At 39.2% G+C, this 24,681-nt stretch overlaps 1 protein-coding gene across 3 annotated transcripts in view; it reads right to left on the bottom strand.

Moving 5' to 3' along the window:
• Nucleotides 1–24,681, bottom strand: part of PCDH19 (protocadherin 19) — a 133,775-nt gene that overhangs the window by 47,970 nt on the left and 61,124 nt on the right. For 2 of the 3 annotated variants that reach the window (XM_010821638.4, XM_003588123.6), the window contains 2 exons: nt 24,208–24,266; nt 13,859–14,031 (listed from right to left, as the gene is read on the bottom strand). In XM_010821638.4, the coding sequence (XP_010819940.1) occupies nt 13,859–14,031; nt 24,208–24,266 (232 nt within the window). The remainder of the gene's footprint in view (nt 1–13,858; nt 14,032–24,207; nt 24,267–24,681) is intronic. The other variant, XM_010821639.4, reaches the window with a different exon arrangement.

A 24,681-nucleotide genomic window follows, 5' to 3' on the forward strand; every position in this document is an offset into this window, starting at 1 on the left:
ATTACTTTGCCAACAAAAGTCCATCTAGTGAAAGCTATGGGTTTTCTAGTAGTCATGCATGGATGTGAGAGTTGGACTATAAAGAAAGCTGAGTGCCTAAGAATTGATATGTTCGAACTGTAGTATTGGAGAAGACTCTTGAGAGTCCCTTGGACTACAAAGAAACCAAGCCAGTCAATCCTAAAGGAAATCAGTCCTGAACATTCATTGGAAGGACTGATGCTGAAGCTGAAACTCCAATACTTTGGCCCCCTGATGCAAAGAACTAACTCATTGGAAAAGACCCTGATGCTGGGAAAGATTGAAGGTGGGAGGAGAAGGGGATGACAGAGGATGAGATGGTTGGATAGCATCACAGACTCGACGGACATGAGTTTGAGCAAGCTCCAGGAGTTGGTGATGGACAGGGAAGCCTAGCGTGCTGCAGTCCACGGGGTCACAAAGAGTTCATGAGGGGAAACATCATACTTACGGAAGCCTTAAAGTAGACTGTGTTTCTTGGAAAACTGGATTTTAAACCAAAGATCCAAAGCAGATAGTTTTATGAGCCCCTAATTAGCATCACAAAGGAAATAACAAAAGGTTAATGAGAGATGGTTAGTTTGGAAAGGTGGTTTCCTGGTGCCAGCTCCAGCAGCTCAGTCTGTTTGCAGACTCATTAGATGCTTAGATTGATCATCAGCTGAATTCAGGAAGTGCTCACTTGCTGTGTTAGCAGAAGGCTAGCGTGATTCACGGAGAAGGCGATGGCACCCCACTCCAGTACTCTTGCCTGGAAAATCCCATGGATGGAGGAGCCTGGTGGGCTGCAGTCCATGGGGTCGCTAAGAGTCGGACACGACTCAGAGACTTCACTTTCACTTTTCACTTTCATGCATTGGAGAAGGAAATGGCAACCCACTCCAGTGTTCTTGCCTCGATAATCCCAGGGACAGGGGAGCCTGGTGGGCTGCCGTCTATGGGGTCACACAGAGTCGGACATGACTGAAGTAACTTAGTGGCGGCAGTGTGATTCAAGACATCTACCCTATAGATAACTAACTAGGACCCAACAGTAAGGTAATGTTTTCTGCAGTCAAATAAGGCAGGTTTTCTTTGCCTTCAACTTCAATTGACATCAATTATAAATCTGAAAGTGTTTGGTGAAACTCCGAGATAATGAAACTTTCTAAGTTGACAGTTGGTACAAAGGTCTGGCTCCAGGTCCTTAAGATCCAATTTGTGCATTAAAACCATATTTCTGAATTCACATTTTGCACTAAGCAGAATCATCCAGTGAAAGAAAATCCAAACTTAATAGGGTACTCACAGATAATCACTCAACTTCTAAAATGTACAGCTTGATGGACAGTGAGTCAACAAAAAGAATTTGCACTTTGGGCTTTACTCTGGACTTTGCCACTGATTTGTGTTCTGACATGAATAAAGTCTTCAAATTCTTAGTGTATCAGTTTTTCTTCCAGAAAAAAATATATGGAACAGATAATTATATGAAGCATATCTCTGAAATAAAATGGTTCCTTGAATTAAAAGAACTAAATTTTCTAGCTAGTGATAATAGTTCTCTAAATAATAGTTCCCTAAATTTAAATAATAATAATAAATAAGTATAGTTATCAAATAATAATAGTTATTATATTAAATAATAGTTCCCTAAATTTAATAGGATTCACATTTGCATATGAATGATGGTTCAGCTTCTGCATTGGACTTGCTTCAGTTTATCAACAGTTTACATGACTCTCACAAGCTGGAGGCATTTTTTTTCCCAATAAGCTGATTTTTAAATTAAATTAAAATCAAAACCATTCTTTTAGTTTACTTCCCATATTAAAACAACTGACAATCTCATTAGTGATTTAAAACAGCAGGTGGTGATGTCTTAGAACAGTCTGACCAGTCTATCTTGGAACCTATATCACTCCTCTTCCCCCTTTTTCCATGTATTAAAAAGGGAATATTCTATTGTTCACTCAGGTTGGAAACTCCATGGGATGAAAGAGGAGGGAAGAAAGCAAGTAATCAAATATCTATTATTATCCAAACTAAGAAGAGAAAAGAGAGACTATATGAGCTTACAAGTGGTGAAAGAAGCCATATATTGGAAAAAGTATTTCTGGATTTGAATTTACAAACTCATGGCTGGGAAGCTGCCTTGCTGTAATCAACTAAAATTACAAAGTTTCTCCAGGTGATTACAGTAGTGTTTGTTTACAGATATCTATTAAAAGGGAAGCAAAATAATGAGTTGCACTTTTATTTTAAAGCGGATTACAGTTGCACTCCTGCATGATTTAGCATAGGTATTAAACCACAAATTAGAAAGAACTTAAGATCAAGATTTCCAGAAGAAATATCAATAACCTCAGATATGCAGATGATGCAAGCCTTATGGCAAAAAGTGAAGAAGAACTAAAGAGCCTCTTGAGGAATGTGAAAGAGGAGAGTGAAAAAGTTGGCTTAAAGCTCAACATTCAGAAGACAAAGATCATGGCATCCAGTCCCATCACTTCACGGCAAATAGATGGGGAAACAGTGGAAACAGTGACAGATTTTTTTTTTTGGAGGGGGGGCTCCATAATCATTGCAGATGGTGACTGCAGCCATGAAATTAAAAGACACTTGCTCCTAGGAAGGAAAACTTTGACCAACCTAGACAGCATATTAAAAATCAGAGACATTACTTTGCCAACAAAGGTCCGTCTAGTCAAGGCTATAGTTTTTCCAGTAGTCATGTATGGATGTGAGAGTTGGACTATAAAGAAAGCTGAGTGCTGAAAAATTGATGCTTTTGAACTGTGGTGTTGGAGAAGACTTTTGAGAGTCCCTTGGACTGCAAGGAGATCCAACCAGTTCATCCTAAAGGAAATCAGTCCTGAGTGTTCATTGGAAGGATGAATGTTGAAGCTGAAACCAATACTTTGGCCACCTGATGTGAAGAACTGATTCATTGGAAAAGACCCTGATGCTGGGAAAGGTTGAAGGCAGGAGGAGAAAGAGACAACAGAGGATGAGATGGTTGGATGGCATCACCGACTCAATGGACATGAGTTTGGGTAAACTCCAGAAGTTGGTGATGGACAGGGAGGCCTGGTCCATGCAGTCCATGGGGTCACAAAGAGTCAGACACAACTGAACAACTGAACTGAACTGAACTGAACTGAAGACTTAGCTAACTGGAGCAGGGGGAGATGAAGGTGTTTTTAAGGTTTTAACTTCTGCCAAAAATCTTCCTGTTCAAATAAGACAGAAACCTAAAGAGTCTCATTTGCCATGAAAGTCAAAATTATGAAGATTTGAAAGAACTAAAGATATGATGTTGCCTATTGTTTCATATTTAATAGCTTACAAGTTTGTTGACTATGCTGTTGTGAAGAATAATGGAATACAATGATTGTTTCTGATAGCCAGAAACCCTCAAAAGACAAAATGTCTCTCTCTCATGAGGCCACCTCAATGAAACAGAACTCTGAATGAATTCACCAAGAATTCATTTTCTGATAACCTCCTTTGGCCCCTTCTGAATTTAGTACCTTTCAAATCACCTCTGGTACCTATCTATCTCACCTATTCCTCCAACTACAACAGTAGATCTTTGGGGTGCACATTTTGGGGTGATAACCTGTATTTACCATATCCAGTATTTTACCATAATACCTAAAATGCCACAATATTCTTCTGACTTTTCACCTTCACACAAATGCTTAGTAGTGAAGGATTTGCTCTAAAATGACTCTAGATACTGATAGCCCACTGATAATCTCTTTAGGCCACCATGGATAACTGCCTTATAGTCTCTCTGCATGGCAAAATAACTGGTTTAAGGGCTCCATTCTTCCTAATTGCAAAAGCATCTGTTTTGTCTACCCACTTTAGGCTGTGCATAAGTTTCTAAAAAACAACTCTTCTGATGGCTCTAAAGGTCAGTTCAAACCTTTTCTAATTTGGTCCTTGGTGATTTTTCCATGGCTAAAGTTTTATTGGGGGTAAGCCTTGTAGGAAGAGAAATTGAAAAGACTTCCTTGGCAAGCCACACTTCCAAAGTGATGTGTCAAATTAGCTTTCATTGGCCCAAAATAAACAGATAATGAGCCATCTGGTAAGGACAGAGATCAAATATACCTGGGGCAAAGACCTGATCCTGGATGATAAAAAAGCATCTACAGTAAGAGACGAAAGCCATCTCACAGATATTTTGCCTATACAATAAGGAAGTAATACAGGATTTTGGTATTCTTGAAATTGCTTTTTAAATCAGGACTCAATTCTTCATATTTATTTCATAAGAAGAGGGTTAAAGGGAAGATGAACAGAAAAAAATATTTCATAAATATTTAAATGGAAAGTTCAGTTTGTTTTCCCATCCTGATGGAGTTTATTTATGGTGCTTAACCACCTTAATGATGGAATAGAAATGACGTTAAATAGATTGAAAAACCCAAAGAAGATAATGATCTTGATATTTCAATGGACTGTTTTAGTATGTGAATCAATCATATGATTTATCCCTATAAAACAATTTTATTTGCTTCTCATCTGTTGTCCTATTGCCAGCATCCCTACTTATCATGGCCTACAGAACTTGCTTTATCATAAAGCAATTGGAAAAACTTCACCTAGCAAATCACCCAAATAGAGCTTAATTTTATCTCACATGCTATCTCAGGGCGTGATCCACTTGGAACTTTTAGTTGTCTCAAAGTCATTGTCTATTTTAAGTTTTATTATTAATAATTACCTATAGTAAAGGATTCATTATTCATCAGGAGAATAAATACCAAGGTCTTTCCTGACTGGTTGACACTGAGAATTTCTATATTTCTGAGCACTTGGAAAGAATTGGAGGATGGAGGCTATATAAAGGGAGCACACTGAACAGTTAAGAATTTCATTCTCTAGGAGTTTATGGCCAAATAGCACAAATGGTCCAGTATGGAATAGATTGCATCGGATCAGTGAAGAAATTAATTAAGACAACTTCAGCTGGAAAGCAAAATCCTTTTCAAAAGACACTTCTGTGTAATGGGATTCCTTTGGAGGAATACTGGAAACCACGCCCTGAGAGAGCATGTGAGATAAAATTAAGCTCTATTTGGGTGATTTGCTAGGTGAAGTTTTTCCAATTGCTTCATGATAAAGCAAGTTCTGCAGGCCATGATAAGTAGGGATGCTGGCAATAGGACAACAGATGAGAAGCAAATAAAATTGTTTTATAGGGATAAATCATATGATTGATTCACATACTAAAACAGTCCATTGAAATATCAAGATCATTATCTTCTTTGGGTTTTTCAATCTATTTAACATCATTTCTGTTCCATCATTAAGGTGGCATTGAAACATGTAAAATATCATGTATGAAATGAGTTGCCAGTCCAGGTTTGATGCACGATACTGGATGCTTGGGGCTAGTGCACTGGGACGACCCAGAGGGATGGTATGGGGAGGGAGGAGGGAGGAGGGTTCAGGATGGGGAACACATGTATACCTGTGGCGGATTCATTTTGATATTTGGCAAAACTAATACAATTATGTAAAGTTTAAAAATAAAATAAAATTTAAAAAAAAGAAAACATTATTATATAAAAAAGAGGAAGAATGCTTTTATCTCAAAGTAGATAAACTTGAGCTGTCCTAAAAGAATTCTCTGACCAAAAAGCCCAAGCCAAAATAACGCTAGCAAACAACCACTAAGAGCATGGATGTTTCCATTAGTTCGGCTGTGCTGTGCTTGTCGTTCAGTCATGTACGATTCTTTGTGACCCCATAAACTATAGCCCACCAGGCTCCTCTGTCCATGAAGGTTCTCCAAGCAAGAATACTGGAGTGGATTGCCATGCCCTCCTCCACAGGATCTTCCCAACCCAGGGATTGAACCCAGGTCTCCCACATTGCACGCGGATTCTTTACCATCTGAGCCACCAGGGAAGGCCAAGATTACTGGAGTGGGTAGTCTATCCCTTCTCCAGCAGATCTTCCTGAAGCAGGAATTAAACCGGGGTCTCCTTCCATGCAGGTAGATTCTTTACCAGCTGAGCTACCCAGGAAAAACCTTCCATTAGTTAAGGACAACATTTTATTCTAGTGGCCACCTTATCAATAAAATGTAAATAATGCTTTGGAAGGAATCCATTTATCTGGTGCAACAATGTAGTTGAAATAAACAAAAGCATCCACCTGTTATCTCTCTTCCCACCTACCCAGCCATTGCTGAGACTGAGAATGGATAAAGGTCCTGGACCTCAAAAGGAAAGAGAAACTGGGTATTGAGTATCACTGAGTACTTCCTAACCAGAAAGGTAAACAGGCATGTCAGAGATTAAACCTACCATTTTACAATGACATTAACTAAAATTAAGCAGGAAGTTCAATCTCAGAGCAGAAGAATTTAAAAAGAAAATCCTTAACATTGTGACTGTTCAAATTAGAACATCAAGGAAGACTCTTTCATGATACTCTTATTAAAAATATGACCTTGACTGTAACCATCTTCTTTTATAGTTTCTTCTGCTTTATTGGCACAATATTAATAAGATTCATATTAGTCCCAGGCTCTATTCTTAGAAATATTTCTAAAATAAGAGTTATTCATTTCATCATTGAGCTGACCTTGTTCACCCCAGTAAAACTCAGATAAGCAAATCTAAAAAGGTGATAATTTTCACAGTCAATAACAAAAGTAGCTGACACTTTCCCAGAGCTGGACCTATTGCTGAATGAATGAACAACAATATCTACGTATGGATTGCTCCTACCTGGTATTAGAATGCTGTATACCTGAGGCAAGATGAGAAAACCTGAAAGCCATATATATAGAAACTCTGTATACATATACTTTACTGTGTTCAAGTAATTAAACATTTTACCTGGTATGTTTTCAAGAGGCTAAAGACATCTTTAAACAATTCTATATGAGCAAAACCAGGGGAGAAATAACCACATGAATTGCAAAACAGTATATCTAGCCTCAAAGATGCTAATTTGACTCCAGGGGGAGCTAATCAACCTCTTTGTTGAACTAAAGATAAACCTTTTTGACAGCAAATACTATCTGATAAAATGGAATTTTCAATTACTCTATGAACATCTGGTTCATGCTACCATTTCTGGAGCCCAGCAGCACACTGCCTTGCAATGTCACAAAATATTCTCCGTTGAGAACTCCCTATTTTGCTAAGAGACTAATTGAAATGAATGGCAATTTAGTGAGGTGAGAGGTGAGTCAGGGGATAGGTAAGAGGATAAGGAAGGGACATTCAGTCATGGAATCATAATTTCATTAAAAGGCTATAGGAAATGAAATTACATACTGTTGATAGAGTGTTGAAAGTGTAAACATCCTAATACACCTGTGCTTGAAACTAGAATATGCATAGTGTGCAGCCTCCAGATAATTTTCATGGCTAATTTGCAACAGCGGTTGCATTAGGCACAGCTCAAGTTCTTTAAATCCATGTTTTACACAACAAACATGTTAAATGATATACAGGTGATGAAAATAGCAAATGAATAAGTTTAGGAAAATGCGAAGAACCTACACTTTCAGAAATAAAGCAATTATTATATTGCATTTGGGTGCTTTTGGATGTGAAAATCAGATAGATGTTCTCACAAATTTCTGTACATTGCTTCCATTTGGTATCAATTAGCATGGGAGGGAAACCAATTCAGTGTTGTAGTGAGTTCCAAATTAGGTGCATATTATAGCAATTAAATTCAATTTTTCAGCTGATGAATTTATAATCAATAATTAAATCATAAGGTAAGAGAGACCGAGTGTGATTTGAAACAAATTAGTTGGGCTTGGGACGAGTATGTACAGTTCTAAGACATGAACCCATAAACTCTAATTTCATCAGAACTACACATTTGAGAATTCATAATGGGATATACAAGTCATCACAAATGAGCATGCAAAGAAGCAAGGAGACAAAAGCCTATTAAACCCAGCACTATTCAACCCAGAAATAACCTTGACAGGAAGGGCTTGCAGTCCTATGAGACTCCCAAATGTGCAACAAACCCATGAGCCTCTGGCACCTCTGAGCACTCTACTTTTTGCTTACTCTTCTTAGAGATTGTCTGCAGAAATTGCACAGGGCAAAATTTTTATCCCTGCAAGAAGGTGTAATTTTACCAAATAACTCAAATTCAGGGAGGGAAAACATTGGTTAAAAGATTTGAGTGTGACTCCCCAACTCAGCACCAAATCAGGTGGTAAAATATGCTGAGTGACAATACTGACTTGTTTTCAACGTACTCTGAGAGCTACAGAGACATAGCATTGCAAAAAGTGCCATATGCCAGTAGAAAGTATAGGATAAAGAACGCTCCATCAGCTGCTTTTCTGGGAAGCCATGACAAGAGCTACAGTACTGGGGGAGAGCTGAGACATATTAATTCAAAGGCACTATAGATGATAAATGTAATTCAGACACCTGGCAACTAGGAAATTTGGCTCAGTCAGTTCATCAACCCACTGATCAGGTTTTAGGCATGTTGCAAGTGATACTAGGATTGGTAATAATTCAGAAAGCAGAGATTCTTATTATTTCATCTTATCTCCACCCTGACACAGCTCACAGATATGTCTGGTTGGGGCAATCAAAAAAAACCAAAACCAACACAATTCTGTAAAGTAATTATCCTTCAATTAAAAATAAATAAATTTAAAATTTTTTTAAATTGTAATTATCCTCCAATTAAAAATTTTTAAAAGATAAAAAAAAAAAAAAAACAGCAAGCTGATGGTACAAAGGAATGCTGCTGCTAAGTCACTTCAGTCATGTCTGACTCTGTACGACCCCAGAGACGGCAGTCCACCAGGCTCCCCCATCCCTGGGATTCTCCAGGCAAGAGTACTGGAGCAGGTTGCCATTTCCTTCTCCGATGCATGAAAGTGAAAAGTGAAAATGAAGTCGCTCAGTCGTGTCCAACTCCTAGCGACCGCATGGACTGCAGCCTACCAGGCTCCTCCATCCATGGGATTTTCCAGGCAAGAGTACTGGAGTGGGTTGCCATTGCCTTCTCTGACAAAGGAATGGGGTCTGTGGAAATTCCATCTGGGTGATGGGTAACCCAAGGTATCCAGGTGGCAGTAGCAGGAACACCCAGAGTCCATGGTGTCAATAGTGTAAGCTGGGGATTCTGTATACAGCAACAGCAGTGGTGACCTCACCACACAACTTCTGTTATCATTTGGAGCACTGTTTCTGGCTCTGCATCTCTTGGGCAACTCAATATCATTTGAATGAATTCTTTATCTACTCAAATTAATAAAATGTAGAACATATTGACTGTAACCAGTATGTTTCCAATAAAATTAAAAGTAAAACAAACAAACAAAAAAACCCACAATCTGAAGTCAAGGGTCTAAATCCAGACTCTTGCCCTTTGAGTACAAAATTCTTCCAGCTATTCTCCTTTGGTTAAATATAGTGATCCTGCATTCCCTTGTCTAGGAATGTTCTCAGAGAAAAGTAACTGAAAATTAAGGGATCTGAGAATCTCAAAGCACCCTTGGCATTCACATTGAGCATTCTTTAGCTACAGTAGGGTTAAAAGAATAAACTCCAAAGAAAGTTTTGGCAGTGTGAAGAAGTATAGGGCCCTGGTTAAGAAAATGAGAAGCAAATACTGTTTGTACATTTTCCTCAAACACTAGCAACACAATATGAGTTCATTGAACAACTTGCTCCTGTTCAAGGAAAAAAATTAACAGTTGAATAAAATTATCCTTATTTGGAAAATCCTGAGATTCTTCATCATTCATATGTCTATATATATGCAAAGAAAAATTCTGCACTAATATCCAAATTGGAAACATCACAGAGAGATCTACAGACATGAAATCCAAGGTGAGATAAATTCCCCCAAACAAAGGCATAAGGTGAAATGTATTGGGTATATTTGGTCCAACTTTGGAGTAATTCTGATAGGACTAGAAAAAATAATTATCAGGATCAGAGTTAGTCTGACAGTATCATTATAACCCTTGCTCTTCTCCAGAGACATCCATTCAAATCTCAAAAACTGTTCAGCTCTGGCAACTTTTGGATTTTGGGGTACTTTGGTTTGAGATGCCTAACACAGTATCAGTGAACCAAAGAGAACTGGGACCTTTTTTCCTCAAGATATCTTTGAGACTTTCAGCACTGTCTGAGTCCAGAGGAGATTCCATTTTCCCTTCTCACCTTTCTAGATCAGTAGTCCTCAGGATCAACAATACCATGTTGCCCTGGAATGAATAACTAGAACCACACTAATTATGATTACTATTTATGTAATTATGTAATTAGAATGGTTACCAGATCAGGCAGGCATGCATGATAAATTTGTTCATATTTGTCTTTCAACTACTTGTGTGAAGTCAAGTGGGCCTTAGGAAGCATCACTATGAACAAAGCTAGTGGAGGTGATGGAATCCCAGTTGAGATAGTTCAAATCCTGAAAGATGATGCTGAGAAAGTGCTGCATTCAATATGGCATCAAATGTGGAAAACTCAGCAGTGGCCACAGGACTGGAAAAGGTCAGTTTTCATTCCAATCCCAAAGAAAGGCAATGCCAAAGAATGCTCAAACTACCGCACAATTGCACTCATCTCACACCTAGTAAAAAGTAATGCTTAAAATCCTCCAAGCCAGGCTTCAGCAATACATGAACCGTGAACTTCCAGATGTTCAAGCTGGTTTTAGAAAAGGCAGAGGAACCAGAGATTAAATTGCCAACATCTGCTGGATCATTGAAAAAGCAAGACAGTTCCAGAAAAACATCTATTTTTGCTTTATTGACTATACCAAAGCCTTCGACTGTGTGGATCACAATAAACTGTGGAAAATTTTGAAAGAGATGGGCATACCAGACCACCTGACCTGCCTCTTGAGAAATTTGTATGCAGGTCAGGAAGCAACAGTTACAACTGGACATGGAACAACAGACTGGTTCCAAATAGGAAAAGGAGTACGTCAAGGCTGTATATTGTCAGCCTACTTATTTAACTTATATGCAGAGAAAGCATATAAGAAATGCTGGGCTGGAGGAAGCACGAGCTGGAATCAAGATTGCTGGGAGAAATATCAATAACCAGATATTCAGATGACACCACCCTTATGGCAGAAAGTGAAAAGAATTAAAGAGCCTCTTGATGATAGTGAAAGAGGAGAGTGAAAAAGTTGGCTTAAAGCTCAACATTCAGAAAACTAAGATTATGGCATGTGGTCCCATCACTTCATGGCAAATAGATGGGGAAACAGTGGCTGACTTTAGTTTTCTGGGCTCCAAAATCACTGCAGATGGTGACTGCAGCCATGAAATTAAAAGACACTTACTGCTTGGAAGGAAAGTTATGACCAACCTAAACAGCATATTAAAAAGCAGAGGCATTACTTTGCCAACAAAGGTCCATCTAGTCAAGGCTATGGTTTTGCCAGTGGTCATGTATGGATGTGAGAGTTGGCTATAAAGAAAGCTGAGCACAGAAGAATTGATGCTTTTGAACTGTGGTGTTGTAGAAGACCCTTGAGAGTCCCTTTGTCTGCGAGGAGATCCAACCAGTCCATGCTAAAGGAGATCAGTCCTGGGTGTTCATTGGAAGGACTGATGTTGAAGCTGAAACTCCAATACTTTGGCCACCTGATGCGAAGAGCTGACTCACTTGAAAAGCCCCTGATGCTGGGAAAGATTGAGGGCAAGAGGAGAAGGGGACGATAGAGGATGGGATGGTTGGATGGTATTACCAACTCGATGGACATGGGTTTGGGTGGACTCCAGGAGTTGGTGATGGACAGGGAGGCCTGGCGTGCTGCAGTTCATGGGGTCACAAAGAGTTGGATATATCTGAGAGACTAACATTTTCACTTATAGGAAGCTCAGTTGTACTGGGATATCATAAGGTAGAGCCAGAGATGTAAGCAAGACCTGAATTCCCTTTGTACCTAAACATTAATGACTCAACCAAATTGTAAAGAACAAACACAAGGGATGGTTCAAGGTTTAGGCACTGCTAGAACAATGGAAAAATGAAGATACATGTACGAGAACTGAATATTGAGAAACAAAATGTAGAAGTGTGCCAAAACAGAACAGCAAAAATGTGTGTATGTGATCCCCACCTTAAATGTAGGAGAGTCTTGGGATAATGCCATATATTTGCTTTAGAATCTCATTATTACACTATCTATAGGATATACATACAATACATCCCTTTTGTAAGAAACATCCCCTCAGATAAACTAGCTCCAGTCCACTGGTACTGTTTTCCTAGAGATACGGGACAAAAAAAAAAAAGACACAAAAAAACAGATATTGTTCTAGACAAGCACAAAGTGAGAATCAATTCTGACTATTTCTTTTCCTAGAGTTATTTCATTTTAGAGAACATCTAACTAAAACCCTTTCTGATATAAATGAAAAAGCATTTCTTTGAGACACAAGACTAGAAAATGATACACATCAGTCTGTATTCTGTGACATGCTGCTAATCCTCTGAGAATTAAATAACCTCTGTTTCAGTTATATAAATGTTTAATTTTTTCATCTTTAGTCTTAGGTTGCTTGGAAAGTATATTATCTCTGAGGATGTCACCAGTCACCAATTAGGGAAGGCAGCTCACAGTTGGTAGTGACTTACATATATTATAGACTTTGACACTTGGATCTGCTGGGAAAGGGATGGATTAAACAATCTAATAGAATCTACAGTGAGAAACTTTTTCTCAACAGAAAACATTTTGTTTTGTGGATCATGCATTTTTTTTCCTTTGGTTTCATTTATAAGACCAAAACAAAGCCATTTAATGATGTATACAGTGAAATGAAACAGTTGAAGACCAGCACATAATCACCATATTTTGTTTTCTCATCTTTAAGTCTTTTAGCAGCAGGGCTTCCAGCTGAGCTTGCGTCTAGCTACTCTCAAGACATAGCCAAGCATTCTGAAGCTTCACTGAGCCTAAACACCAAGCTGAATTCATAGTTCTTAATTGAAAAAGACAGGCTGTTTGCCTAGCATGTTTGCATCAGTAAAACATTGAAAATGACATTTGTGCCCAAGTCCATCTGAACATTCTGCCTTAGCTGAACTCTGCTAATGTTTTTATACCCTGGTTTATGCTTGGAACAGTTTTAAATAGCTCCTCTTGCTAAAGCATGTGTGCTAGATTCCCCAAAATAGACTCTTCTTCATACATGAGGATGTCGTTCCTGACACGTGCTTTGAGGCATTTTTGACATGCACAGAATGTTACATTAAGTTTTCTTACTCTGGTGTCTCCTATGACCAGTGGCTTGCATTTGCCTGGTAGCTAGAGGGATTTGGCGGCATCACCATCTCATAGACAAAGTGGGAAGTTTTGCACTCTGTCTCCTCAGTAAAGAGTATGCAATATGTGGTCAGAGAAGAGTCTCCTTCTGGGAAAAGCTAACTAGCCTGATATGGAAATAAAACTCACCCCTTTGGTGTCATAAGTGCTGTGTTCTCTGCAACTCAACTGGTCAGTTGAATTCATGTACTAAATCAAAAAGAGGCATTTTTCCTGGTGAGAAGGCATCTGTTGATTTCCTATGTTTGTGATGCAGTTATGATTGACAAGTGTGTATGCAATATGCATAGGTAGTCAGCTTTTTAAGTGCTTAAACGTTTATATGATCATAGTGAATCCACTCATAGAGGGCAAAGAAGAGTCTGGACAGGCGTCAAGACATCTCGAAACCCTTTAGGTGCTACTGAGGCATGAGCATAATACACACCTTCAACATATACTCATTACAGTAAAGAACAGTACAGGAGTACAGTGAGCCTCTAAACATCCTGAGTTCTTTGGAATCTATGGTTGCAACTTATAGCCAATCAGTCCTTACCATGGTCAGGCATCTGAGATCCCATGGAGGTCACACTGGTGTTCAGCACATCATTGACAGCAGTGTCACAATACAGGCTCCGCTGGATATCATGTTCACTGTCAGTCTGGTCGCTCTCCTCATGGCCGCTATCCTTTAGGCTGTTGCCCTCTAAGTCCTTGAAGGTGGAGCTGCTGGGTTGAAGAAAGAATGATAATTTATAACTGTGACAGATCTGATTTTTAAAAATCTTTCAGAGCCAGGATGATGTCAGCTCTGTGATGAGGCCAACAGTGACTGGATGGTCCATCAGGGCAGGAGAAAGAAAACTTTCTGTTTAAAGATCATGGAACTTAACACTGTAGAGAGGTTCTCACTATTGAATGCTGATGAAGCTAATCACTTTCATTCACTTATCTTCAGGGCATCACTACAGGCAAGGCAGAAGGAACTACAATTCTGAAACAACCACCTGCAAAAAATATCGTTATTTCAGAAGGTTTTTTTCCTCTTATGCAATCAAAGTAAAATAATAACAGCTAAAGTTTACTGAGGGATTACTGTGCATGAGGCACTGTTCTAAGTGCTTGATATGAGTTCACTTTTTAAAATAATCACAACTCTATAAAATAAAGGTGCTATTAATATTCACATTTCATGAAAAAAAGAGGCACACATAAGTTGAATAACTTGTCCAAGGTCACACAGCTGGTTAAAATGTAGCAGATTTAAGACCAAACCCAGGCGGTCTGACTCCAGAGCCTGGCCCCTTAACCCCTATTTATACTGCCTCTCCAAAGATGTCTACTAAGCAACTGTGAAAATGAAAGTGGGAGAAATTGACGTAATGCAATTTAAATAGAAAGGGTTATCAGGATCAGAGAACTTGGGTCAGATTTAACTGAGAGAGGCTGAGGGACAGAGTCAAAGAAAAAAAAGGAGAGGTAGGAGCTGAGAAGAGAGCCTTGGTACATGGAAAGTAAGACGAAAGTGAGAACCAGAGGAAACAGTGCGTGCAGTTATGCTAAGAACATGGCAACCTGCAGCTCAAGACTTTGTGGGTAAATTTTCCTTGCACTTAGTAAATCAATCCACCATTCCATGCACTAACCATATTACCCAAGAACCCCACTGCAGCTGCTGCTGCTAAGTCGCTTCAGTCATGTCCATCTCTGTGCAACCCCATGGACTGCAGCCTACCAGGCTTCTCCGTCCATGAGATTTTCCAGGCAAGAGTACTGGAGTGGGTTGCCATTGCCTTCTCTGCAAGAACCCCACACCATTTCTCAAAAGATAAGAGACTAATACATCAGGTACATCCATAGAGGCCTCATCTTCTCTAATACTTTGTATGGCCTGACAGAATGTGCAGCTGTGATGCACCATGGACTATAAATTAGGCATAAAAAATACCTAGTGAATGGTGAATCCATTCCCTAGTCAGTAAGGAAGCAGCGAAGGCATACTCAAGAAAATGTGTTGTCTCAACAAGGGAGAGCAGCATGCTTGTGAATTAGGACAAGTCCCAACAGACCTACTGTACTTCTGAAAAGGGAGCCCTGTGGAGATGACACTGCAAACTCACTCAATCTGCTCAACCTTGAACATCCACAGGCCTGACTCTCTGAGGCTTTGATAAGAACACTAAGTACATATGATGAAGAGCTATGCCATGGACACAATGCCTACATTGTCATTCTCCACACTGGTCAAAGGGAATGACAGCAGATTTTTAACATATGACCAACCTAGATGTAGAATGTTTGCTGCCCTGAATATGAAAAGGAAAAGATCAAAAGGGCAGTAACGGGAAAGCCATAATTATCAGAAAATGAAGGGCAAAAGGGGGTGAAGCACTGACCTATTTGCTAATTATTTTCAGAAAGAATAAATGAACATCAACTGTATTAAAACTAAAATCACTCAATAGGCCAACTCACTCAGCTCCTTCAAATTTTGTCATGTAGCTACTCAGCCCTGTGGACCCACCAGGATGCAGTTCTATTCAAAAACCAATCATCCTATGAGTTTTTATGGTCATTAACACCAATTGCAAACACATACTTTAAAATGTGTCACTATCTCTAGCTTCATGGCACAGATTTGGAGGCTTCCTATAAGTACTAATTCCACAGAATGAACAGATTCAAAGTTCGTTTTTTAGAAAAAAACTCTGGTCCTGTCCACATGCACCCCTGCACCTCAGGAGAAAGGAAATGACCTGCCTGGATGGTCTTACTGGCTCCTACATTTTTACAACAAATAATTTTTGACCTACATTCATTCCTGCTATCTGAAGAATGTGAAAATTTCTTTAGTTCACAATGCACGATTGTTACCTTAAACCACAGAATTCAACTCTGACTTCACTGCATTTCAGCAGTTGCTAAAACTTGCTTGAGACAGATGATGGTGAGGGGTATAAAATAAGGACAATGTAATTAACCATTCTTTTAGAGCAAGGTTCCCAACCTTGGCACTACTGACACTGTGTAAGTCTGTTGGTGGGGGGAGGCAGGTGTTCTGTCCATTATAAGACGTTTAGCAGCAACTCTGGCCTCTATGTACTAGATGCCAGTCATGCCTCTCCCAGAAGGCACAACCAGAAATGTCTCCAGACATTGCCAAATAACTCCCAGTTGAGAACCACTGCTCTAGGTTCTTTAAACTCTATTCCTGTAACATGTTATATTTCCTGACTGTAGTGCAAAGAGCATTGAACTTGGAGTCATCAGAACAAGTGATAATCCTTAGTCTGCCACTTCATCTATGGGAACCTGGGCCTGATAGCTAATGTCTCTGTGCCTTGATTTCCTTGTCTGTAAAATGCACCTGCTGGGAATTCCTTGGTGGTCCAGTGGTTAGGACTCCTTGCTTTTACTTCCAAGGGCCTGGGTTCAATCCCTTCTCAGGGAACTAAGCACATGATTATTAATCAACTATACTCCAATTTTCAACAAAAAAAAAATAATGAAAAATTAAACCCTAGAAAAATACATTTGCTAAAACCTCCTTTACAAAGCCATTTTGAAGACTTCATCAAATACTTCACATGAAGTACCAGTTATACACAAATGCTCAATAAATGGTTATTGCTTAATATGATCATTACTCCCATATATGATAATGATTTCATTGACTTACAACTAAATATTATGTACATAGTTTTTTTTTAATTGGAGGCTAATTACTTTACAATATTGTAGTGGTTTTGCCATGCATTGACATGAATCAGCCATGGGTGTACATGTGTTCCTCATCCTGAACCCTCTTGCCACCTCCCTCCCCATCCCATCCTTCTGGGTCATCCCAGTGCACCAGCTCCAAGCATCCTGTCTCATGCATCAAACCTGGACTGGCGATGTGTTTCACATATGATAATATACATGTTCCAATGCTATTCTCTCATATCATCCCACCCTCACCTTCTCCCACAGAGTCCAAAAGACTGTTCTATACATCTGTGTCTCTTTTGCTATCTCGCATATAGGGTTATCGTTACCATCTTTCTAAATTCCATATATATGCATTAGTATACTGTATTGGTGTTTTTCTTTCTGACTTACTTCACTCTGTATAATAAGCTCCAGTTTCATCCACCTCATTAGAACTGATTCAAATGCATTGTTTTTCATGGCTGAGTAATATTCCATTGTGTATATGTACCACAGCTTTCTTATCCATTCATCTGCTGAGGGACATCTAGGTTGCTTCTATGTCCTGGCTATTATAAACAGTGCTGCGATGAACAATGGGGTACATGTGTCTCTTTCAATTCTGGTTTCTTCAGTGTGTATGCCCAGCAGTGGGATTGCTGGGTCATATGGCAGTTCTATTTCCAGTTTTTTAAGGAATCTCTACACTGTTCTCCATAGTGGCTGTTCTAATTTGCATTCCCACCAACAGTGTAAGAGGGTTGCCTTTTCTCCACACCCTCTCCAGCATTTATTGTTTGTAGACTTTTGGATAGCAGCCATTCTGACCGGCATGAGATGGTACCTCATTGTGGTTTTGATTTGCATTTCTCTGATAATGAGTGATGTTGAACATCTTTTCATGTGTTTGTTAGCCATCTGTATGTCTTCATTGGAGAAATGTACATAGTCTTTGTATAGGATTGATATAGGAAATGCATACATAAAGAATGCTGCTATATCTTCTATAAACTATAGTCAGACATTGTCCACTACATCAATTTCTTCTAAAATTAAGGGACAGGAAAAGAAATTCTATCCAATTGGTATCCTTCCTTTATTGAAAAATGAGAATGACATGCTCTGGTATACTTACTCTGTCTTGGCTTCTCAAAAGCTTCAAGGAAAATATAATGTTTAATTGCAGTGACTTAGATGCCAGGGATCTCTATTTTGCTTTTCCTAATTGGTTTTGGCTCTATCTTTTAAAATTTTGATAATCATTTAGAGATCTCTTCAAGAAAATTAGAGATACCAAGGGAACATTTCATGCAAAGATGGGCTCGATAAAGGACAGAAATGGTATGGACCTAACAGAACCAGAAGATATGAAGAAGAGGTGGCAAGAATACACAGAAGAACTGTACAAAAAAGATCTTCACAACCCAGATAATCACGATGGTGGGATCACTCATCCAGAGCCAGACATCCTGGAATGTGAAGTCAAGTGGGCCTTAGAAAGCATCACTATGAACAAAGCTAGTGGAGGTGATGGAATTCCAGTTGAGCTATTTCAAATCCTGAAAGATGATGCTGTGAAAGTGCTGCACTCAATATGCCAGCAAATTTGGAAAACTCAGCAGTGGCCACAGGACTGGAAAAGGTCAGTGTTCATTCTAATCCCAACGAAAGGCAATGCCAAAGAATGCTCAAACTACCACACACAATTGCACACATCTCACACACTAGTAAAGTAATGCTCAAAATTCTCCAAGCTAGGCTTCAGCAATACGTGAACCATGAACTTCCTGATGTTCAAGCTGGTTTTAGAAGAGGCAGAGGAACCACAGATCAAATTGCCAACATCCACTGGATCATGGAAAAAGCAAGAGAGTTCCAGAAAAACATCTATTTTTGCTTTATTGACTATGCCAAAGCCTTTGACTGTGTGGATCACAATAAACTGTGGAAAATTCTGAAAGAGATGGGCATACCAGACCACCTGACCTGCCTCTTGAGAAATCTGTATGCAGGTCAGGAAGCAACAGTTACAACTGGACATGGAACAACAGACTGGTTCCAAATAGGAAAAGGAGTACGTCAAGGCTGTATATTGTCACCCTGCTTATTTAACTTATATGCAGAGTACATCATGAGAAACGCTGGACTGGAAGAAACACAAGCTGGAATCAAGATTGCCAGGAGAAATATCAATAAACTCAGATATTCAGATGACACCACCCTTATGGCAGAAAGTGAAGAGGAACTAAAAAGCCTCTTGATGAAAGTGAAAGAGGAGAGTAAAAAAGTTGGCTTAAAGCTCAACATTCAGAAAACAAAGATCATGGCATCTGGTCCCATCACTTCATTGGAAATAGATGGGGAAACAGTGGAAACAATGTCAGACTTTATTTTTGGGGGCTCCAAAATCACTGCAGATGGTGACTGCAGCCATGAAATTAAAAGACTCTTACTCCTTGGAAGGAAAGTTATGACCAAACTAGATAGCATATTCAAAAGCAGAGACATTACTTTGCCAACAAAGGTCCGTCTAGTCAAGGCTATGGTTTTTCCTGTGGTCATGTATGGATGTGAGAGTTGGACTGTGAAGAAGGCTGAGCACTGAAGAATTGATGCTTTTGAACTGTGGTGTTGGAGAAGACTCTTGAGAGTCCCTTGGACTGCAAGGAGATCCAACCAGTCCATTCTGAAGGAGATCAGCCCTGGGATTTCTTTGGAAGGAATGATGCTAAAGCTGAAATTCCAGTACTTTGGCCACCTCATGTGAAGAGTTGACTCACTGGAAAAGACTCTGATGCTGGGAGGGATTTGGGGCAGGAGGAGAAGGGGACAACAGAGGATGAGATGGCTGGATGGCATCACTGACTCGATGGACGTGAGTCTGAGTGAACTCGGAGTTGGTGATGGACAGGGAGGCCTGGCATGCTGCGATTCACGGGGTCGCAATGAGGCGGACACAACTGAGCGACTGAACTGAACTGAACTGAAGTATTATAAACCACATTGGAGCTTTTGGCTTTTTATAGGAAGAAGAGAAATAACAAAATAGTGAAGAATTGGCTGCTTGGACTGGTAATTTGAGAATGAGAAGTCATATGTTCTCTAAAGAAAAAGCAAAGTGTATTAACCCCCTCCCCCAAACCTTAAAATAGTTAACTTGTATAAAGAACAGTTTGTCCATCTGACAAACTAAGTGCCACTTACTCTCATCCTGTAAGGACATTTAGTGGCTTAATGAATGGATTTGTGTAAGGCAGTTTAAGATGCAGTAAGTAAGATGCTGCAAATTGTAAAACAGCCTGGTAAATGGCCACTCACCCAAAACAATTTATGCCAGGCATAAAAAAATACTGATTTCACTTGCTTTACTACCTGTGTACCTCTTGGGAGATGAAAGACTTATAAAGCAACTTTTGTGGGACAATAAATTAGGGTCCTTTTTGCAATGGTATTGTAAATACAGATGTTTCTATTACTTGTTCTGGTGAGTAACAGAGGAACAAGCTTGAAAAAATTTGGAATAAGATTCTGTACATAAGACTCAGAGAATACTTGATGAATGAACATTACTAACATTCTGACCCATATTTACACTTCAAAATATTAGAAATCTTTCCAAAGAACAGAAAAATCTGAAAGGAGAGAATATCTTTCTAGTAGGTAACACCACATACCCAGGAAATAGCTTCTGAGAATAAGAATGGACTAAAAGTCAAAAGAGTAGGGTAACTATATTAAGAAACATAAGATCCTAGAGTGGTTCTTTGGAGAAGGCAATGGCACCCCACTCCAGTACTCTTGCCTGGAAAATCCCATGGATGGAGGAGCCTGGAAGGCTGCAGTCCATGGGGTCGCTAAGAGTCGGAGACGACTGAGCGACTTCACTTTCACTTTTCACTTTCATGCATTGGAGAAGGAAATGGCAACCCACTCCAGTGTTCTTGCCTGGAGAATCCCAGGGATGGGGAAGCCTGGTGGGCTGCCATCTATGGGGTCGCACAGAGTCAGACACGATTGAAGCGACTTAGCAGCAGCAGCAGCAGCAGCATAGTGGTTCTTGGATCACCTGTATCACAATCACCTTGGGAACCTGTGAAAACTGGAGATTCTCTAGGGATGGCACTAGAGCCTGCATTTAACAAGCCTCCCAGGTGATTCTAATGCACAAAAAAGGCCAGAAATTGCCGGTATAAAGGAATGTTTAATGCTAGTTTTCAATGGGAAAATGCTGAGTTTTTTTTAAACTTTTTTCATCCATTCCTTCAATAGACATGTACCAGCATTTGTTATAGACAAGGCACCATACCAGGTGCTGCAAAACCCCAGGACAATTCAGGTGGAAAAGGAAAGCACTCTGTATGGTTTAGGAGCCAATGCTCATTTTCTTTCCCACTCTGCTTCAGAGCCATGTTCATTTCCTGCTTTATTTTCTTTGAGCTACAGCCCCATGCCCTGCTTGATATTGCTCAAAAGCACTGCAGGAATGGGTATCAGACAGCAGTACAGAAAACTGGCATGAGGAAAGACAGTGTTGCAGCAAGGGCAATGTCCCACTGCTGGCTTTCCTTGCTCTGAGATGATAGCAAGACAACAAACATAGCAGGAAGGAAATTCATCCAGAAAAAATTCTGAACTGTCTTGGCTTGTTAATCTGGGACTCTGACATAAACCTTGGGTATACCTACAGGTTACAGATGACGTTCGGGAAAAAAAAAAAATACTACAGAAATAAATCACTAGATTACTCAGTGCAGAAGATTATGGGGCAATATGCTATATATCTTCCGTTACACTTCCTGATCTACTCCTCACCCTTCTGAACCTTAATTTGTGCTAGGAGAAACCCCGTTGCCTTCTGGCTTTCTTTTGGTTTACCTCAGGTAGACAGATGAGAGAGAGAAAAGGAAGCCGGCACGTAAGCCCTGGAGAATGCCAAAAAGCAGGCTCTAAGAAGAATCCCCGGGTGGGTAGAAAGTGAACAGAAGAAGAAAAAAAAAGGATGGGAAAAGAAATTCTCAAAGTTGGCCTGAAATTGGATTGGCATTTAAAGAAACGAGAACTTGATAATAAAATTAAGACTGATAATCAGATTCAGAATTTTCTGGCCAGGATATTTCCCATGCATGTAAGTGGATCCTCAAGAAACCACATACAGTGAAACACCTTTCAAACATCACTGTGAGCTATGTGAACACAGTTTGTGTGGTTTTATCATCTGATGTTAATTACTACTCTCTTAACACTTTCCATACATTTTACATTTAAAATAGTTAGCCCCCCTCAAAAAGCATAGCACACAAGATTCCCTGTGTCTTTCCAGGTATTGTGCTTTGTCTAAATTCAACTGATCCCATAAATTCCAAGACCTTTGTAGTTTTCCAAAGCTCTCAGGATTCCAAAAACAGAACCTGGCAAAAATGCTTGTGTCCCTGAGCTTTCCTCTTTAACCAAGGTGATCCCTGATTGAAAGAAAAAAAAAAAAGCACTATCTTTGATCTCAGGGAACATCAGGAGATTTTTCCACTGAGGGCCTATTAATTCCACATTGTACCTTTTGTGTGTGCATGTGTGTAAATAAAAACATATAATTAATCAAAATCAGAAGTTCTAGTGAGTCCAAAAGCTGCTAAAGAAATACATGTGTCCCAAAAGCTAAATGTTTGAACATAAGTTTTCATCTCATCAGTTTGCCTTGTGCATTGGATATTCACGTCTGACCTAAGATGGTGAGGGTTCCCAAGAGTCTTAGCCTTCCGCCATGCTATGAAAATCAGGTTCATGCTACAAGTTTAACCCGGTCGTAGAATTTCCAGGTACCCAGAGCTAGCCCAAGGGGCCTGTGAGGATAGGTAACTCACTGTTTTTATCAGAAGTCTGAAAAAAGGGGTTTGTAATAACAGTTCTAAAGCAGAAAAGAAAGCAAATTTCTGCTGCAGTTACTCTAATCAGTGTACAAAAAGAGGGCTTTTATCCTTCCTAATAAATCAGTTGAATAATTTTGATTTCCTCACCTTTTGATTTATTCTGTGAGCCAAGAAAATATTCAAAATGGGTCCTTCCCAATCCCTCAAAAAATTCCAAACAATGCTATGACTGTTAATACTGGGCTCTCCATTTTCACATAATTAACAATTATCACTTAAGGTCACAAGTGGTTCCAGACCAATACAGATAAGCCTAGCATGTTAGCAGGCATTACTGCAGCATCGTGAATTAAATTAGATCTGAATTAAAGTTGTTTCTACAACAAACTAGTTTATTCCTCAAATCCTACCCTTCTGGTGATATAAATTTATGGGATTAGAGCCAGCAAAATAATATAATTTTCAGATCTTGTCTACTGCAGCTCTAACATACCCTGCTTGTTTCTCTCTTTCATTTCTATTAACAATCACACACAGAGTTCAATTTTAGCTACAGAATAACCTCTGGACCATTTAAGAGGACAATTGCATCAAACAGTAATAAAGGCATCATCTGAATGGTCAGTACCAGTTTTTCTGCACAAATTCTCTGCTTAGAGGACTCCCTAAACCCCTTATCTTGCCTGCCTGGGGCACCTTGGTGACCACTGCACCAGATGGAATCTTCATTCTTGAAATCTTCCTGCCCTGGAATCTTCCAGGCAGTATTCAGTTCTGTATCCACATACATTGTGTCTCTGTGAATAACTGGTTATGAGCAACCATTCACACAAATCTCAACTTTGAATGCTTCACTTGAAATACCTATTTTAAGATTTATTGTATTAGCAAGTATATTATCTTTCCCTCTCTCATCTATAAAGTTTTTTAAAGATAAGAAATTAGTTTATCTGTCATTAAAATAGCCTTAAAATGATTTCAAAGTTGCCAAAATAACAGCCATCAACCATCTTAAAATTCAATAGAAGATACACAGGAGAAAATTTTAATATTAGATTTCTAAATCATCAAATCAATTTTATTTTAATATGACCACAATTTAAATTTAATTATTTCTGTATACAGTTACATAAACATGATAAAATGCCAACAGTGATTTTGGGTGGCGGAATTACCAGTGATTTTTATTTAGTTTTTTTTTTTAATGCTTTTCTGAATTTTCCTAATTTCCTACAATAAGCAGATAAGCATTTTCACTTTAAAATCTGAAAAGGCATCATTTAAAAATATTTTCATGCTTTTTGTATTAAATTGAGCTCAATTGTAGAAATAGGCAAGCAAACCAACATACCTTTTGATTAAATGGGCTCGGCTGTTCACGTAGTTGGAGTCAAAGGAATAATTTTCAGTCTGCAATGGGGAAAGAAAAGATTAAAAATGTTATGGAGGTGATTCATGGAGAGTCAAACTGTCCTACTTAGGAGGAATTTTTCTACTGAGCAAGAGGCAATGAATGAATCAGAAACTATAGCCATAGTAGGGCAACACCCTGATGAAGACCTGCCTCCTCCCTGGGCCCCTGGGGGCTCTGTGGAGGCAGGCCCATGAACAGAGGAAGATGACACAAACATCCCCTAGAATACACCTGACTACTGACCATGCAACCACTTAGGGAAGATACAGCATGACCCAAAAATCTTTACAGAAACTAATTGCTTCCCATTCCCCAGTGGACACAATTCTGTGCCCATCAAATTGACTGGAAGTTCAAAGGTGTTTTTATTAGTAGGTAATTAACACATTAAAATATTTATTCCACAGATAT

The sequence above is a fragment of the Bos taurus genome, chromosome X (assembly GCF_002263795.3).
Source record: "Bos taurus isolate L1 Dominette 01449 registration number 42190680 breed Hereford chromosome X, ARS-UCD2.0, whole genome shotgun sequence".
In the NCBI taxonomy this organism is placed as follows: Eukaryota; Metazoa; Chordata; class Mammalia; order Artiodactyla; family Bovidae; genus Bos; species Bos taurus.